The sequence below is a fragment of the Leguminivora glycinivorella genome, chromosome 15 (assembly GCF_023078275.1).
Source record: "Leguminivora glycinivorella isolate SPB_JAAS2020 chromosome 15, LegGlyc_1.1, whole genome shotgun sequence".
Taxonomy (NCBI): Eukaryota; Metazoa; Arthropoda; class Insecta; order Lepidoptera; family Tortricidae; genus Leguminivora; species Leguminivora glycinivorella.
Window position 1 is genome coordinate 8963621 of NC_062985.1, and position 18392 is coordinate 8982012.

General features: G+C 38.6%; 1 protein-coding gene across 3 annotated transcripts in view; it reads left to right on the plus strand.

The window, feature by feature from the left end:
- LOC125234011 (tyrosine-protein phosphatase non-receptor type 9-like) overlaps positions 1-18392 on the plus strand; it is a 169932-nt gene that overhangs the window by 144152 nt on the left and 7388 nt on the right. For all 3 annotated transcript variants that reach the window (XM_048140191.1, XM_048140190.1, XM_048140192.1), the window contains 6 exons: positions 872-1080; positions 7661-7773; positions 10656-10779; positions 12323-12399; positions 16336-16522; positions 18183-18346. In XM_048140191.1, the coding sequence (XP_047996148.1) occupies positions 872-1080; positions 7661-7773; positions 10656-10779; positions 12323-12399; positions 16336-16522; positions 18183-18346 (874 nt within the window). The remainder of the gene's footprint in view (positions 1-871; positions 1081-7660; positions 7774-10655; positions 10780-12322; positions 12400-16335; positions 16523-18182; positions 18347-18392) is intronic.

The following is an 18392-nucleotide window of genomic DNA, read 5'->3' on the forward strand; positions in this document are numbered from 1 at the left end:
AAGACAAGATATTGAAGGCACTAATTAAAATAGCTTCTTGGGAACATCGTTTCTGAATTTACGTGGGTTTACCCTCATTATTGCGCAAATTCTCGGATAAGTTATTTCAGTAAACCTGTTTTCAGCGTTATTAATTACGAATATTTTTTCTTTTTCTTATTTATCACATATCTGACCTAATAATATTAATGGCAGACTATCACGAAATAATTATATAACTGTTAGGATTAGTACGTATTTTGCACATATAAATTAAACAATAAGGCAACTTACAAAATTGGCGAAAACCCTTCGTAAGTTTATTTCTTGTCGTCTCAGATATCAGAATCCCTCTCATCCATCAAAATCAGTCAATACTACACGGTTACTTACCCATCCGTCAATTCCGAGGCAGCCAAACTGAGCCTTTGGTTTTTCTTTTTTTATAGGTACCTAATAGTCTCGTAATGGCTTAAGGCGACTAATCACTTCGAGAAGACTTTGTATTGTACTTAGTAACTTAATATGTACCTGTTGTATGAAACATACATCTATAGGAAACATCAGACATAGACATAGGTAGCTATATAGTTGGTTATTTAGGATTTTTTTTCCAATCTCAAGTTGTAATCACTAGCAGCAAACGAAAAATAAGCGCTGCCATTGATTGATTGACGCATTTCAAAAGCACAAAACCTTTCCATGAAACGTGCAGTTTTTCTTCGAAATGGAAAACAATTGGATTAATATGGTTCATTTTCTGGTAACTTTCGTCTCTTTCGAACAAAGAAATAAGTGAAAATAGCATGTTATGCCAAATATTATGGGATTTGTTAAATTTGACATTGGTTTTTGAAGGACGGCTTGCGTAAACGCTTTATTGTTGTTGCAGGGCGGCTACCCAGCGAAGCTAAAGAAAGTGTTGATAGTGACGGCGCCGCTGTGGTTCAAGGCGCCGTTCCGCATCCTGCGGCTGTTCGTGCGCGAGAAGCTGCGCGAGCGCGTGCACACCGTCAGCGCGCCGCAGCTCGGCGCGCACGTGCCTCGCGCCAGCCTGCCGCGCCAGCTCGGCGGGCTGCTGGAGACCGACCACGCCGCCTGGTGAGTCATGTGACCTCTCGCTCATTGTGCCGGCTCCTGAGAGCGGCCAGTGTATCAGGCACGTGCCGCGCGCCAGCTCGACGGGCTGCTGGAGACCGACCACGCCGCCTGCTGAGTCACGTGACCCCTCGCTCATTGTGCCAGCTCATGAGAGCGTGCAGTGTATCAGGCACGTATCGTGCGCCAGCCTGCTGCGCCAGCTGGACGGGCTGCTGGAGACCGACCACGCCGCCTGGTGAGTCACGTGAGCTACGCCAGCTCGACGGGGTGTTAGTGACCGACCACGCCGCCTGTCGCTCATCCTGCCGACTCGTGACGTCATCATGAGCTCATGCACGCGGTCAGATCGTCACATAGTTTGCCTATCAAGGAGGAAAAACCTCTGTATTTATTATTACGCAGGTAACTTTATTAAGATTGCCATTATTAATACTTATTTTACGAGAGAGTCAACAGAAATACGAATATTAAGGCGTCACAAATAGAGCAGCTACCCTTAGGCGGGGTACCGGCGTTTCAAAGGCACCCCAATATCTATACTCAATTTTGACCTACATTCGCTGCACTGGCAAGTAAAAGCTTTTTATTTTTACGCCCTCGCCTGACGTCTGTTAAGGCCCGTCACGGCCAGGCACGCAACTTCCTTCCCCGCTTCCCGGCGACTGCCAAATGTAGTTTCACCAGCGTCCTACTGAATTGGCATCGTTTCGGGCGCACTTCAACATCCTGTGCCACTAGTGAAAAGTTCACTCGAAAAGTAAACGTGAAGTGACGTAAACGTTTCGGTAACCCTCATTTTGTACAGGATTTTGGACACCGCACCAAGCGAGATGTTTGGGAAATACAACTCATCTAAACAAATATTTTTTTAAAGGAATGTATCTAATGTTTTCGAATAAAATGTACACTAGGGTGTCCGAATTGTGACTACATTTTGGGCCATCCTATGTTACATCTTGACTCTTGACATTTCTTCATTTTATAATTTCAATACAGTACGCCTACACAGGACACGTTCTGAGACTTAATCAGAAAATCAGAATTCAACATCCAAATACAATCGAATATTGATATTTAAGATACATGCCTCTCACCTCTCCCTAATATCCCTATAGAAAAACATCCGCTCACCTTTGGTAATTTTTTTTTCAATTTCCTAAATAATTAGGGGTACGTTTTCACAAGAGCGACGTAAAATGGGTGCTGGGGAATAAAAATATATTTCTACAGGCTAAGTAGAATTATATTATAAATAATGACTAATGTACTGCGTACGTATTTATTTCTATGGATATATGTATAGGAGTGTGTCAGAATCAGAACTCAGTCGAATGCTCCCTTTGTACGGACATTCGTTAATGAAACTCGATCGAAAGCACTGCACTGAATGGGTTTCTCGTTATAGACACTGTCAATAACATTGCCTACCCTGCTCGTGTGGGCAGCAAGCCCCGGCACGCGTAGGTGTCCGAGATCTCGTGTATAATATTAACAGTTTAATTGTGTACTATTTTATGCACAGATATTGGAAGGAAGAAGATCGGACATGCCGGGCGATTTGTATTGAATTATTATTATGAGTATTCAATACAAGTCGCCCGCCGCAACACAAGTTCTTAAACCCACACAAAGCACACGCACTGACGCTCCTATTGCGCAATACGCGCGCATCATCTACAGGGGCATTCCACGAGAAAGTCGCTTGCGACATGCTTTTGCCTTGTATTGACAGCTTTATCAATCAAATCTGTAAAGCTCGAGAAAATACTACTAATAAGTTAACCAAGGCATGAAAGTTTGTCAGACACAACTTCGCTTTTTTAGCGTCTTCAGAAGTATTAGAAGAATTGCATGTCGTATGCGACATTCTCGTGGAATGCCCCTACATGAGAATGCTCAATGAGCTAATAACTGCGACACGCGGCGTGTCCACTCTCTAGTACCTACTTATTATGTATAATAATGCTCTGAGGTCTTATGTATGTCTAACGGCTCAGCCACGACATTGGTCTAAGCGCGACAGCGGTGAGCGGCGACCATACATTGGAGCGAGACACAGATATGGGACTTTTCATTCGCACGTATAGCTGCCGTTCATCGCTGTCGCGCTTAGACCAATGTCGTGGCTGGGCCGTAAGACATGCTTAGTTGCTTACGAATCTTACGATAGAGGCTTAACTTAGTGCGAAGACTCCAGGAATCTCCGTTAATTCGTAGGAAAAAGAAGTTAGGCACGTCCATATTATTTTTATATCATAATTATTCCGCTTGCCGATGATTTGTTGTCGAAAATTTAAAAAGTTATAGGTGTGTAGGTACTGGAAAACCTTGAACACTTCCTACTTTTCGCACTTGTATGATAAATAACTACCTATGTTGTCGTAACTCATAATCATAATAATGATAAGCAAAACAAATGAGACTGTGTTTTCCTCAAATTAATCATACGAGCGAAGAATGTACAAATAAAAATGAAAATTCTAGGCCTCATTAAAAAAATACAACGACATCTCTACAGAAATTTTCCAAAAAAATCCGCAGTGTTTATGGAACGAAACCGTAAAATAGAAGAACTAAGGTAATAACGACAGTGACACCTGTAGCATTTCTAAAGTCCCTTCTCGAGTTGATTAATGACTGCCAACCTCACAGCTCTTAGGTACATTCTGTTGAATTTTCCATTGTATTTGTCCTAGTGCATTTAATCTGCTGAAGCTATTCCGCTTAATCCGAGGTAGTCAAGAGACGTGAAACTACGAAAGTTTGAAATGGATACAATACCCATTAGAAGATTAGAAGTGATTCTCATATTACACACTATCTTAGTTACGTCCCTGCGACGACGTATCGTTGTCATGGCTACGCTACGACCCCACGCTACGATGCTACGAGGGCTTATTCTTGAATTGTAACCATGATGTAGGTTTCAAAAACGTCCTTTTTATTACGCTCACGTTTGCGTTATCATGCTTAAAAATGGAACTATTAACACAAAAATAGTCGGTAGGTTTTATTCTATCTATTGAGTTTTCGATCTCCTGTATTCACTCTCGAACACGTGAGGCTTAAGTGGTAAGTGCCAGACTGCCGGTATAGTAAATGGCTGTCCCACAAAACGACTATTTGGTGAAAACTGCTCGACCCGAAAGTTATAAATACGTCATTTCAGGCTAAAATCGGCTCGTACGAAACGAAATTGCCTTTGGGACGAGCACTCGAGCCTTTACTAACAGCCTCTCAGAATGTGACGGTAAAGCTAGGAAAGATAAATGTACTGGCTACGACAAGATACCTAGCTGTTCTCAGAAAAAGTTGACACCTGTTCAACTACAACGCGAGACAAGATCACTATTTGATGGTGGCTCCCTTATTATTGTTAAAAATTGTATGAAGTGTAAAGAGCGCAAAGATGTTGTAAAATATTCCATAGAAAGAACTATAGAAATTTCATGTGTTGAATTAGACAGATATATTATTGTATGTGTTTATAGACCACCATCAGCTGACTTCAGCATATTTGAATCTACAATGGAAAATGTTCTGAATTTAGTATGCAAGGGCCAAAAACATGTTATTGTATGTGGAGATTTTAATGTTAACTTGCTCGAGTCATCTAGTAATACTGTTAAAATGTTCTGTTTGTTTAAATCATTTAATTTATTTAATTTATTTCTTGAACCTACCCGGGTAGGTGTGACTAGTGCAACATGCCTAGATAATATTTTTTGTAACTGTGAATGTATAGATAAGAAATTATTTAACTGTTTTCATTCCGATCACAGCGGCCAAAGGGCAGCTTTCTTAAACGTTATTCATGATACTCCACAAACAATAACATATAGACCCATTACTGGATCTCGCTTGGAATCATTCAAAAATGAAATTCTACATAGTTTGTCTATAATACCATTTTCGCATTATGACTGTAATCATTTGTATCAAGATGTTTTCAATGTAATTCTTAATCAATTTAATAACAATTTCAAAGTGAAATCTATTAGTGGGTCAAAAGTTAAAACAAAGTTTAGTGAATGGGCTACTGTAGGTATTCACAAAAGTAGAAAAAGACTTTATGAACTTTATGGTGAGAGAGAGCTGAACAAGAATTCAGAATTCCTGGACTATGTAAGAAACTACTCAAGAATCTTCAAGAAAGTGTGTTTAACTGCCAAGAAAAACTTTATTAGTTCTAAATTGAAAGTGTCGGACAACAAAGTGAAAACAACTTGGAGTATTATAAATAAAGAAGCTGGTCATGTAAATCACGCGATTGTCAAGTCAACATTGTATCAGATAATCAACAAATAGTGTCGAACAGCGATGTTGCCTCGGCATTCGAAGATTATTTCTCAAATATAGCCGTTAACACCACAAAATGTTTACATTCTTCTGCGGCTCAAGCCCATTCATTACTTTGTGCTAATGTTAAGAAATGTAATAATTCATTTGAATTTAGTCAAGTAGACTCTGTAAATATTGTTAAAACATTCAAGTCACTCAATTTAAAGAAAACGGAAGACTTATGGGGAACATCAGTTAAAGTAATTAGTCATGTCATAGATATAATAGCACCTTACTTGGCCGTAATATATAATATTTCAATTTCACAAGGCACCTTTCCAGATCTTATGAAATGTAGCAAAGTCATACCGCTTTTTAAATCGGGTGATTCGAGTGATATAACCAATTTCCGTCCCATATCAATACTTCCTGTACTAAGTAAAGTCTTTGAGAAGCTAATGTTAAATGATCTACTGGGACACTTCAACAGACATAGATTACTTACAAGCAAACAGTTCGGTTTCACAAGGGGCCGTTCCACGACCGATGCTGCTTCGGTACTCATTAAACATATATATAATTTTTGGGAAAATTCTTGTGATGCAATTGGCATATTTTGTGATCTTTCAAAAGCCTTTGATTGTGTGGATCATGGAACGCTCATTTTGAAATTAGAACACTATGGTTTGTCTATAAATGCCCTAAACTTTATGTCTTCTTACCTTAGCAATAGAACACAAACAGTAGTTGTTAACAAAACTCGCTCTAGCGGGACTGTAGTCCAATTAGGAGTGCCACAAGGCTCAATTTTAGGTCCATTCCTGTTTTTGGTTTATATAAATGATTTGCCATGTATAGTGAAAAACTTTTGTGAAATAGTACTTTTTGCTGATGATACATCACTGCTTTTTAATGTTGACCGAAAATCTACGGATTACAATGTAATTAATAGCACGTTAGCTGATGTACTGCAGTGGTTTACTGTCAACAATTTACTTCTTAATTCTAAGAAAACCAAATGTATTCGATTTTCTCTGCCGAATGTTAAACCAATCGATACAAAAATACTTTTGAATGATGAATGCTTAGAGATGGTAGATACAACACTGTTTCTTGGTTTAACATTGGACAAAAATCTACAATGGAGTCCTCATATAAAGAAACTAGCAAGCAAATTAAGTTCAGCCGCATACGCCGTTAGGAGAATCAGGCAACTGACTAATGTTGAGACTGCTCGCCTAGTGTATCATAGTTATTTTCACAGTGTAATGTCATACGGTATTCTGGTTTGGGGCAAAGCAGCTGACATACAGACTATCTTTGTATTACAAAAGAGAGCCATTCGTTCTATTTACAACTTAGGAACACGTGAATCAGTAAGAGAACTCTTCAAAGAAATTAATATCTTAACTGTAGCTTCCCAATACATTTATGATAGTATAATTTATGTTGTTAAGAATTTAGACTGTTTCACTAAGAATTCTGATATCCATAATTATAACACTAGAAACAAAAATAAGCTTGCCATAAAGAAGTTTCGTGTCCGTAAAGTACAGAAGTCATTTGTTGGGCAATGCATTCATTTTTATAATAAGTTACCTGACACTGCTTTGAGATTACCCCTCCCAGCTCTTAAGAACTACTTAAAAAAATCATTGATGTTAAAGGCTTATTACAGAGTCGAGGACTATTTGACAGACAAACATGCATGGCCCGAACCAGAAACTACAAAAAACGAATAGCAATTAAAATAATTGTATTATGTATAGAGGACACAGTTCAGATAAGAAAGCACATCAAATATTTTATATTTTATGTTGTGTAGGTAAATTACATATTTAATGATATTGAGATTCATATTATCTTTTTCTTCTATGACAATTTGATATGTTTTCTCTGAAGAAGAACGACGTATTATTAAGCAATAATATAATTTATTGAAATTGATTTCCATAGAGTACCTAGTCTGTTCATATTCTTTGATGAATACTTTTGCATGTTAAATTGTATGTTGTTATTTAATGCATGTTAATTATAAGATGTAATGTTTTGAAAAGAAGTTGCCCGCCGAGTTTCTTGCCGGTCCCATAGTGGATACCCCCCTCCCAACTGAGGGGGGACTGAAATCTTCTCGAGGCTGAGGCGTAGGGTTAGAGCCGGCGTAGCTTTATTTGACGTTCATATGCGCATTGTAATATGCCTACTTGAAAAATAAATATTTCATTTTCATTTCATTTCATTTTTCATTTTCACTACAATATCCCCATAGCTAATAACGTGCTTTGGTTAATTGTTGCAGGTTGGAGCACTGTAAAAACTGCTACGTGAACACTCTGCAGAACGCAAAACTAGAAGGCGTCATAGACGAATATGTAATCACCAACCACATACCGCCCGTCAAGCCGCAAAATGGTGAGTCGCATTTATTAATAAATCTGCATCTATATCGACGAGACCTTTACAGGCCATTAGTCGCTCGAATGATTGATTATTCAGAACCAATCAATTACCTAACTCGCCTTTCAACGATGGAACGTGGTAATGCCCGTAAAGGTTTACTTATATTTAGATAAACGTGGAAAATGTCGAGATAAAAATAATTTTATGTCAAGCGGGTGTGCTAGGGCTATGAGAGCGTGAAGACCTACGCGAGAGAGAAAAGTCTGAAGTGTATATGTAAATGTCAAAGCCGGCTGCGTTGTGTTTGTGTAGCGGGGAAGCCGTTTATCTTGGTGATTAAATCCTCTCGACATCCTGGTATATGTCAGAGTTCGCTCGGTAATGTGAAAGTGCTCGTGTAAAAGGGGTGTAATTTGGGCGAGTCGGTCGCACGTTACGCCATTTCTGGTGTACGCGTGGAATGACGGCGGGTAATGAAGCGGCGCGGCTGCTGAGCCGTGCCAAGTGGCTATTCTTTTGTCTATCTTGTTAAGGGCAGTGGCCCGTTTTGCAGCGTGAGCCTGTGAGGGTAACAATAACAACCTTGGCTTAACATCCCATTGGCTGACCAATATTTTTAACATAACATTTCGATGTGCTATTAAGATGTAAATGATAATCAATTCTTGAACAGTGTGTAAGAGTCATTTACAGTGTCGAGAAAATAAAGTTTCTATCTAAATGCCTTCTCTCATTCTGATTTGTCGGATAACCTCTAGAGCATAAAAGTAAATGGAAATACTTAATCGATTAGATACCTAACTTTGGAGTTTAATGGGCGTTTAACTTATCCTTCAAAGTTTAGTCCTCTAGGGAATTTAAAGTAAAATAAATTCAAGACTCAAATCTGAGACCCTTTCTCGACATGACTTGGTCAAACACGTTTATTAAAGTTTAGTTATATTATGTGTAAACTTAGAGTAAAGAATAAAACTTCTGACGTAAGTAACGAAGCCAATTAAACTTTCTCTTAGTAGTCAGTAGTAAGCATAATTATGTTAATGCACATGCAAATAAGCTCAGATGCAGAAATTAGTCATTCAAATTTGGCTTGTCTGCGTAAAATACTGATTAAATTTGAATAAAATACACATTGAAGTTGCAGCTTGCGTTTTTGAGAAGCTTGTTTTCTATATGTTGACAAGTTGAATTCGAAATCTAAATAGTTAATTATGTTCAGAGATTTTAAGAGTAGGTACCGTACCTATATGTTTCACATTTCTTCGCGTAGTTTCAAACTACGTGGCTCCTCCCAAAACTTAGTACTAAAACTTATGTATAAATCAGGCCTAAGAATTTCTACAACAGTGTCCAACTTAGCGCTCATGTTTCCAACTGACTGGGCTATCCATTACAGCAGCAACTAATATTCTACGCGAGCTAGAAACGTCCCCACATGTACGCAAACTTAGTTCTGCCCGATAACTTTACAAAGGCCTAAACTATGAGATTAGGCGTTAAACTATTGGTAATATTAAATAGAGATTGTGGCTCAAAGTTTCTAACCATGCGGTTTGACGGGACATCCGGGCTTAGCTTGCTATTAGTTGAGGCAACTTGTCACACATTTCGATAGCTATAATACACAGACACGTTCCATTTTTAAGCCATGTTTGTGTAATTATCTGATAGTTAGGATGCAGTGCTTTGATTAGTTGACTTAGATCAGATTGTAAGGGTTATGTCAGGCCTACGTCACTCGTTCGTGGTCGCGCGTTAATTACCTACACGCTAGCCGTTCATTCGAATGAACAAGCGGCCGAGGGGCGCCACGCGCTCGCCTGTGTAGTCGCGTGGCACTCACGTAATTACTATTCTTCTGAGTTTTATTTAGTAACTTATTAGTATTCGTTAAATAAAGCGTAGTGTTTGTCGTTTTGCGGGCAAGTGTAGGATCTGTTACGTTAGTAACTTATTGATAATCTGTGGTTCTGTTTTATCCGAGTTAATTCAGATGGCGATGGCGTACTTAGTCAAATAATATATTTATTTATTTATTTTCGGAACACCAACAGCTATAAATAACATTATGCTAATTTAAATAATAACACAAAGCCAATTACAGGTATTCACAGATAGAATTTGAATGGACAATATATAAAATGTACGCGCAAATTCGCACATAGCTATTGTGAAGTATGACATTAAAGAAAGGAAAAAAAAAAAACTATGGCACAAATCTCGAAAATATGCTACTCAAGGCTTAACTAAAACTAACAAAACTACTACTACTTACAACAATTTTCCACAAAGCACCCGGGCAAATCGAAAGCCTGTTATTTGTGCAGACAATCTGATCTTAAATTCCATACAATTAAGTTATGTATCTGGAATTGTTGAAAGTAAAATTGATTCAGAACAATAAGTAAATAAACGCTATCTTCATACTGTCTTCGAGTGGGTGTCCTATCACCCACATTGTCGTAACAAAAGGAGTATTATTACCACATTATTACAGAGTTTTTACTTTGATACTTAAAGGTCATGACATCTAACCTATACCTTTAGAGTGTTCTTATATTATATTTAGCCTGTTTGTTTGTGTTCTGAGGAGATCAATGAAGAAAGTATATGAAAAAAGAGTGGAGGGTCAGCTAGAGGTGGAAGACCTAGGCGAACTTTTCTCTACCAAATCGGGGAAATATTGCAAAAAGGCCAGACCAGAAGTACTCGAAACCAACGAGCATGTATGAGGAACGTTGTGAAAGTGCGTGAAGCGAAAGTGGTTTGTCAGGATTGTAGCAAATGGAAATCCGTGATCTCTGCCTACCCCTCTGGGAAGCAGGCGTGATTGTATGTATGTGTATGTATTTAGCCTGTAAAGGTTTTGACAACAACTTGTTGTTTTGTTGTAGGTATAATCGAGCACGAGCCGCGTGACATGACCAGCGACCACGCGACGAGGATCGACGACGATTCAGCCATGCATATTAGCGACCGCGACACCCCGCCCTATACTTGCGACCCCAACCCCCTCAGGTACATCATACTGGACTACACTAGACTGTGATATAATATATGCCACTTTCAACCACTTAGATGGTTGCCGGTACTCAACTGTGCTTTCCATGAGAAACTTTCCACCTAGCGTAGCTAAACTGTGAAACGAACTTTCGTCTGCAGTTTTTCCAGACCGATAAGTACGACTGTCAAACCTTCGAGAAAAAAAATGTACGAGTACTCGTATCTTATAGGCCTGCAGCACACCTGCAGGGTTAGCACATGATTGCCGCGAGAGTATGTCGCCGCGAGATAGACTACCCGTCCTTATGTCATTAATACAGTTAGAAGAAGGCGTGTGATCTTAGATCTATCACGCGGTGACATATTCTCGCGGCAATCATGTGCTAGGCCTACTGCAACCCTTCTAAAGTGGTCCATGGGCGGTGGTGGACAAACTTTTGCAGACTAGAAAATATATATTTTTTTAATCTTTAAGAGCTACAATATATTGTTTGCATTATATAGGTTATTTGAGTAACTCAAAGAACCGCAAGGAAACCGCATATGCATCACGAAGCGCGGTTTACCAACGTTTGATATAATTATTGTGTTAAATAGAATAGTGATATGGCGGCGCCACGTGTTGCATTTGGTAGTGAGATTATTGTGTAAAATTTACCTCTGTTAACCATAATATGAAATATATCGTGTAGGTAGTGTGGATAGTCATCTCAGTAACCTATATAATCCCAGTGGCTTGGGCCGAGCAATACATTAGCGCTAGGGAAGTGAATCGAGTGCATCTCCGGGGATGCTTTGATTATTCACCGGCCTGGTGCCTGACCTAGCTGCCCGGCTGGCCATTGTTTGCGGCTAGGCTATTGAGGGCAAAAATGCCATTGATATACTAAGGTTGCGAGTTTAATCTTGAAATATAAAGTTTCTAGCTTTTAATATTCATAACAAATTTCTTAAATAACTCTATTTTTATATTAACTAGTAGCTATATCAGCCTTGCAACACATGGTTAAACATTTTCGGATTGTTCCTGTTGTTCTGAGCATCTTTATAGGTGTACTTGCGTCCTGTGGGTCTGTTATTTCCATGGATCAGAACTCAATAACGGTATTAAATCCTAGAGTAACGTTATATGCATTATATAAATACCACAGTGTCCCTTGCATTTGTGTTTGGTGTTTGCACGAAGGTTGTCATAAAACTTTCCGAAATGTGAATTGTGTGAAACGTTAAGAAATAATGTATAAAAAGTATAAAATACATGTTAAATAACATATCTAAGGACCATTAGTTTTATATACTAAATATTTTATTACTAAATATTTTACTGTCCTAACGTTAAAATTCGTGATGAGTATTTTAATCTGTTATTGAAACGCAACCGCCTGTGATGGAAAACATTTCTCGATAAATTGAACGTATCACAGAATCGAGTATTTGCACTACAAAATAAACATCACGCTCGCTATAGTCACAAAGCTTTTATACTCACTATTTGTTTGTCCGGATTTTTTTGTTTGGTATCGAAATGGAAATAATAATTGTATGTTTCGGGTTGCAGGCACACACACGGCTACAATGGCGACATGAAGAGCAGGCATATAAACTCCGGCGATGAGGACGATTTAGATATAAGCTGTGAGTATTCATTAAATAAATATTATTTAAATAACATAAAGGCACAAACACTTCATAAGTTAATCGAATAATAACAGGTTGGCTCTCTAAGTAACGAGTTTCGATTTTAACCATAGCAACCTCCACGAAGTTAAAAAAAAAAAACAAGCTATTATTTTGTATTATTTACAACTTGACATTGACGCGTGACTGATGATGACATTATTGACATAAGTAAATAAACATCCTTTTCTGTAGTTATTTATCACTTCATTATTATTTGTTTCCAAATGAAAAAAGTTGCAGCACCGAATTTAGCCGGTACGTTAACAGAAATATTACATAAGCTGTGTACTCGCAAATACATTTCATAACAAAATGCAATGGGTCAATGTTTTAGCAAGATCAACTCAATAGGTAACCTTCAATATTATTTGGAATCATACCGTAAAACTCTTGAAATAAGTTTCGGTTATCAAAACGATAAATCTTTTTATGATTATTGTGAATTTTAAGTGCCACTGCAGGAAGGTTACGACCGGTCTGAAACGCAAAAACGATGACTCAAAAACAATGTGCACTTATATGTTTTCTTATAAGTAAGTCGTTTAACCATCATTGCAATTGTTCTCGAATGATTTAAACACATTGTTTCGTTATAAAACTAGATTTTAATCGTCGTCTCGCTGATCAACCTTCAGGTTTTACCACACAGGATCTTCCTTATTGTCTTGCTAGTCATTAAATGTCATAATTATGATGTAATAAGTAGTTTCGACACTGGACACTTGGCAATAAGATATATTCCAACCCACAAATCCAAGACGAAACTACTTTGGGTACTATTGAATCAAGCCGTAAACCAAATGGCAGAAGTTGTATTTTAGTGCTGAGAAACTTTGAGTCCCCGATATCCCCGAGTGTGTACACCTGCACATGTAACTTAGGTAAATGCTCACAAACGTTAAACTTCGTTGAAAGATTAGATACGTTCTCCTTTTTGCTCTTTTGCTCTTGAAAGAGATGCAGTAATTCTAAGAAAGGTAAACAGCGTTTTCCAGTATTGCATGTAGCTTTCTTCCTAACTAATGGTACTGTTCGCTTTTCACTGTCTGTAGATGATACAATAAGCCGTCTGATTTCACCTTTAACCTGCCGGTGCTGTTGTGATTGGGCTACGGTCTATTAAGACAAGCCAACGTTCCTACTGTTTCCCGGCGCTGACTACCCGCGCGTGTAAGTCGCCATTATTATAAACGTGGCGTTCGGAAGCGTGCTCTTACAAGTGCCCTTTACTTTCTCAATTAATGAACATCCATTGTCACCTGGAACAAAGCTATTTTCGATCCAATACTTTGTCTTCGAACTTTCACTGTCTTGATTTCGAATTCTCAGTATTTTAATAAAGAACTCGCTTTAATTTAATATCCGTTTGTAACAGAATGGCTAAACCGTTTTAGCGTTTATGATAATTGTTTTGTTTGTACTGAAATATCATTTAACTTGTAGAAGTTTCGACAAATACAAATATCCACCTGTTTTACTTTTACAGCTAATTTATAATACATATATGTAATTATTACCTATTGCCTTGGAAAATCAATCGATGGAGTAGAGTTACGTGTATTATACCTATCCTGTATGTAGTCTAGAAAATACCTAATGTGTTAACGCCGAGAGCTCAAAGGATAACTAATCGATAGGGTCTCAAAAGGTTTACTGCTTGTACCTATGTAGGTATGTACCTACATCATTATAACCAGCACAATTGCAGTCCAAATATAGTTCACCTTGTTATTACACTATGATCTTCCCTCGACCCGATATTACTATGGTGACCTATATAGAAATTGTTGTATAGAAATCGATATTCAATTACGAGTGTATACCGCAGGACACTATTGTTATCACATATATATGTGCAGGCAGTCCGTTTAAAGCTTAGTAATCCTCGATATGAGTACTGGGACTGGGCAAAGGATTACGTTAAATAAAATATATCGTATGTGGCAGGTAATAGTGCGCGTTATTACCTGCCGTACGGTTGAACTAGCTAGCCAGGGTTGTGTAGTGATCAGAATACCTAACACAACATGAAAGAGGCACGTGCTTCTATTTTCGTTTGTTTTTGCAAGCTCTTTTTTCAATTTGAACTAGTATGTTTTGCTATAAATACATAAACTGAGTGCGTTCGATTACGCATTACGCTGATGTACTTTTATTTTGTACAAAATGTTTTTGATGTGAGGATTTGAGGAACGAGTATTGAAATATGTATGTGTAGGTATGTAATCTAAATTATTTGTATATAACCTCTCTAAATACATATACATATAAGTATTAATATAGCTGAATTAAAAACAAAGTTGCAGACTTGACTTATTGCCGTACATTTATAAATAGACACTGGAGAATCCTGTAAAGAAAAGCATTGAAGCGAAGGCTCTTTTGTTGAAGTTGTCTTGTTTATTTTGTGTTTAGTTTAACTCCAGGCGAGGGATATTATTAGTTCTTTAAGCTTTAATAATGCTGTTGTTTTTCCAAGTAGGTGTAAGTTGTAGGTGTTTTTTCAGTGGAACCTCTAATTGTTCTATTTTCCGCGAAGGTTACTCACGGTAGGATGAGTGGGTATGTCATCGGAATGACTAATTATTGTTCGTAACTGCTACCGCATTTGTTTGTGATGTTTTTCACGTCATTTTGGAAGAATTTGTGCTTTTATGGATAAGATAATCCGTTTTGTTCTTTATGGGACCCTGTACACGATGTACACTGAGAGAAATTTGCATTGTGAATTTAACAAGTTCGACTTGTTGCGGTTTATCCGTTTGAATCAGCCAAACGTATGTTTAAAACAATATGTGTCAGGTTGTTTTTATAAAATCGACTTGTTGATTCAAATATATTGCCGATTCAAATGACAAGTAGCTTGTTGTTTGAACCAAAGAGCACGTAGGCGCTATTTTAACCAAAAAACTTGTTGAACGAACATGAAAACTGGTTGTATTTTCTCTCAGTGTATAGTGACTATATTTTACTTTTTAATTTCTTTCCCCCTAGGATCTATCTTGCCCTAGCTTGATAAAAGTTGAAAGTACCTTACCTTAGTATTTAGTCTGCAAATACTACTAGGTACTTAGATTTAGTAATTAAACTAAATGAAACTAGGCGAAGTGGCCTAGTTTTGCGGTGCCCCTACCCATTATAACACTTTAAGTTCTCGCGCTTTGTACACATATTTAAAGTCACACACAGGTCGAACGCGATTAATTAACATTGTTAATTAATCGCGTTCGACCTGTGTGTGACTTTAAATACCCCTACCCATTGTTATAGTTTAGGTACTCCCCTTGCTTAGCCGGGACGGGTGGGTATAGTAGATGATAGGTATATATCTAGGTCAGTAAAGTAAGAAATTTCTCAAATAATATGTACTTGTCGGCCGAGTTGTAGCTTGTAGCTGAGGTCAACAAACAGAGAACTAGATTAAGATAAGAAACAAGTGCATCTATTTGTATGGCGGCCGAGCGTGTCAGTTTTTGTACTGAAGTTGTTACTTGCCTGTGATTTGAAATATGTCTCAGGCCCTTGATTGTTCATAATTTTTTTGTTGTTGCAATAAAATTTCACGTAACGAGGCATTGTTAATGTTTTTGTTGACTTGACGTTGTTTGACGCCCGAAAGTTGCAAGCTGCGATTAAAGACGGACAACTAAGTGGATTTTACTGAGTTCATTTGACACGCTAAGTAGATACGTTTGATTGATCTATGGTATATATGACATCTGTGTCAACAAACATGTAATCTGAGGCTTGCTTATTTACTGGTCAAGGTGTGTATAATATTTTTCTGTTCGATGGAAGCCGGGAATCCGTAACTTCGTTTAGGGCAGCGGCCTGAAATTTGACGCTTATGAACACAGAACATAGTTTTGAAAAAGTGTTGTTTGTCGGTAGCACGCGGCGCATGGTCATCGGGCGAGGCGTCGCCCGGGCTCTCGGACGAGGAGTGCGGCGGCGGCGGCGCGGGCGAGTCGCCGGCGGCGCTGCTGGCGCGCGTGCGCGCGCTCGGCCGCCGCGGCCTGCACGCCGAGTACGAGGAGATCCGCGCGCGCCCGCCGCCCGGCACCTTCCACCACGCCAAGTGAGTATGCCGAAGACACTACTTCGTCTTTCAACCGTCGATACGATATGTAGCAATAGATTCTTCGGCGGCCTAGAGTGCGTCGGCGGCCCGGCACCTTCCACCACGCCAAGTAAGTATGGCGAAGAAGACAAGCTGTTCTTAGGACCACCCCGCCACAGTGCGTTTTCACATTATCCGATCCGATATCGGATGCAGGAAGGATGTCAAAGGCGAAAATCAAAGATAGCGCCTTTAATTGTATACTAGGATATCGATCCTACATCCGATATCTGATCGGATAATGTGAAAACGCACTAGTGTGTTTAGTGAAGGCGTAGAGTTCGTATCGGGCTTTTGCTCTAATACATTTTATGGCTTTGTACGATACAACGTTGTTGCAACTGCGTAGCGAACGCCATTTTCGTAGTGCTGACTAGACGCCTACACTCAAAAAGAGTGTGGGGTGGCCATAAAGTTTCACGGCCATCGGGCCACCTCTTTTAGAGCCACCCCACATTATCGTCTCCTGAGCGTCGGCGTTTTGTCAACTGTATGTCTATTGCACGACGCAATGTTGCCGCAATTGCGCAAGATTTAATGCCGTTTTTCATATAGGGCTAACTAGACGCTCAAAAGCGTGGGTCGGCTTTAAAGCTTCGCTATATCGACCATTTTAATTCAATAAATTGTTTTTTTTTTTTGCCTTACAATTTGATAGAACCCAACCAATTACACAAAGAATAATTAATTAATCCATTCTTTGCTAGCTAACCCCTGTCTCACGCAAATCGTTTAACGTCAGGTCACTCCGCGACACCTCGTTTCTTTATAACGCTAAGAAAACAAAAACATTTTTACAATATAAATTCTTCGTGCACCTACAGAGAGAACAATCTTTTTATATTGTGATTCTTGTTTTATTATATCTTTATATTATTTTATGCTGTGCTCATACCGATTCAATTATTACCGCAATATGTTTTAGTGATCGGGCGATAATGGAACTAATGCTATTAATGACGGCTTGCCGCGCAAGATAATGTTTATTCATCACTAATGAACGTACAGCGTATCAATTTCATGGAATTACCGGAATCATAGCTACATCAAGGGCGGATTAGTATAAACAACTTAAAATATTTATTTTATAGAGTATGTATTTACGCTTTAAACCAGAATGGCACTTGCCTAGTCAATAAGTGTTGTTCAAGTTGACCTTGGTCGCAAAGACGTCGAAAACATACAACGGGTTATGATTAATGATTATTTTGGAAGCGGACTTTAAAAAACATGTTTCAACAATAAAATATCGGTCTACCGCTGGAGTTTCAATCCTTTTATGTGCAACTCTAATGAGATAATTACTACTTTTGCGGGTTCATCCCAATTAAATATATCTACTAACTACATTATCTTATCTGCGCATTGTTTTGTTCTTAGGAAGAAATAAGCAGTTTGCGGGTGAAGTTATGTTAGTTTCTGAGCTGCTATCTATTTCAGATTTATTAACTAGTACACTATTAAAAGCAAACCGCATTAAAAAAAAATTAAAGTCACGCACGAGTCGAACGCGATAAAAATAATAATTATTCGACCCGTAAGTGACTTTAAAAATGCAAAGAATGCAAAACGCGAGAATTTAAAATGTTATATTTAAAGAAGTCATTGTCTTTTTCAGATTGCCGAGTAACCTAGCCAAGAACCGGTACACCGACGTGCTGTGTTTCGACCACTCGCGCGTGCTTCTCTCGCAGACAGACCCGGACGACCCCACCACAGATTATATCAATGCCAACTACGTCGACGGGTATAAACAGAAGAATGCCTTCATATGTACGCAGGGTAAGTTCGTATTTCAATTTTTTTGCCATTTTCCGCGGTTGGAAGT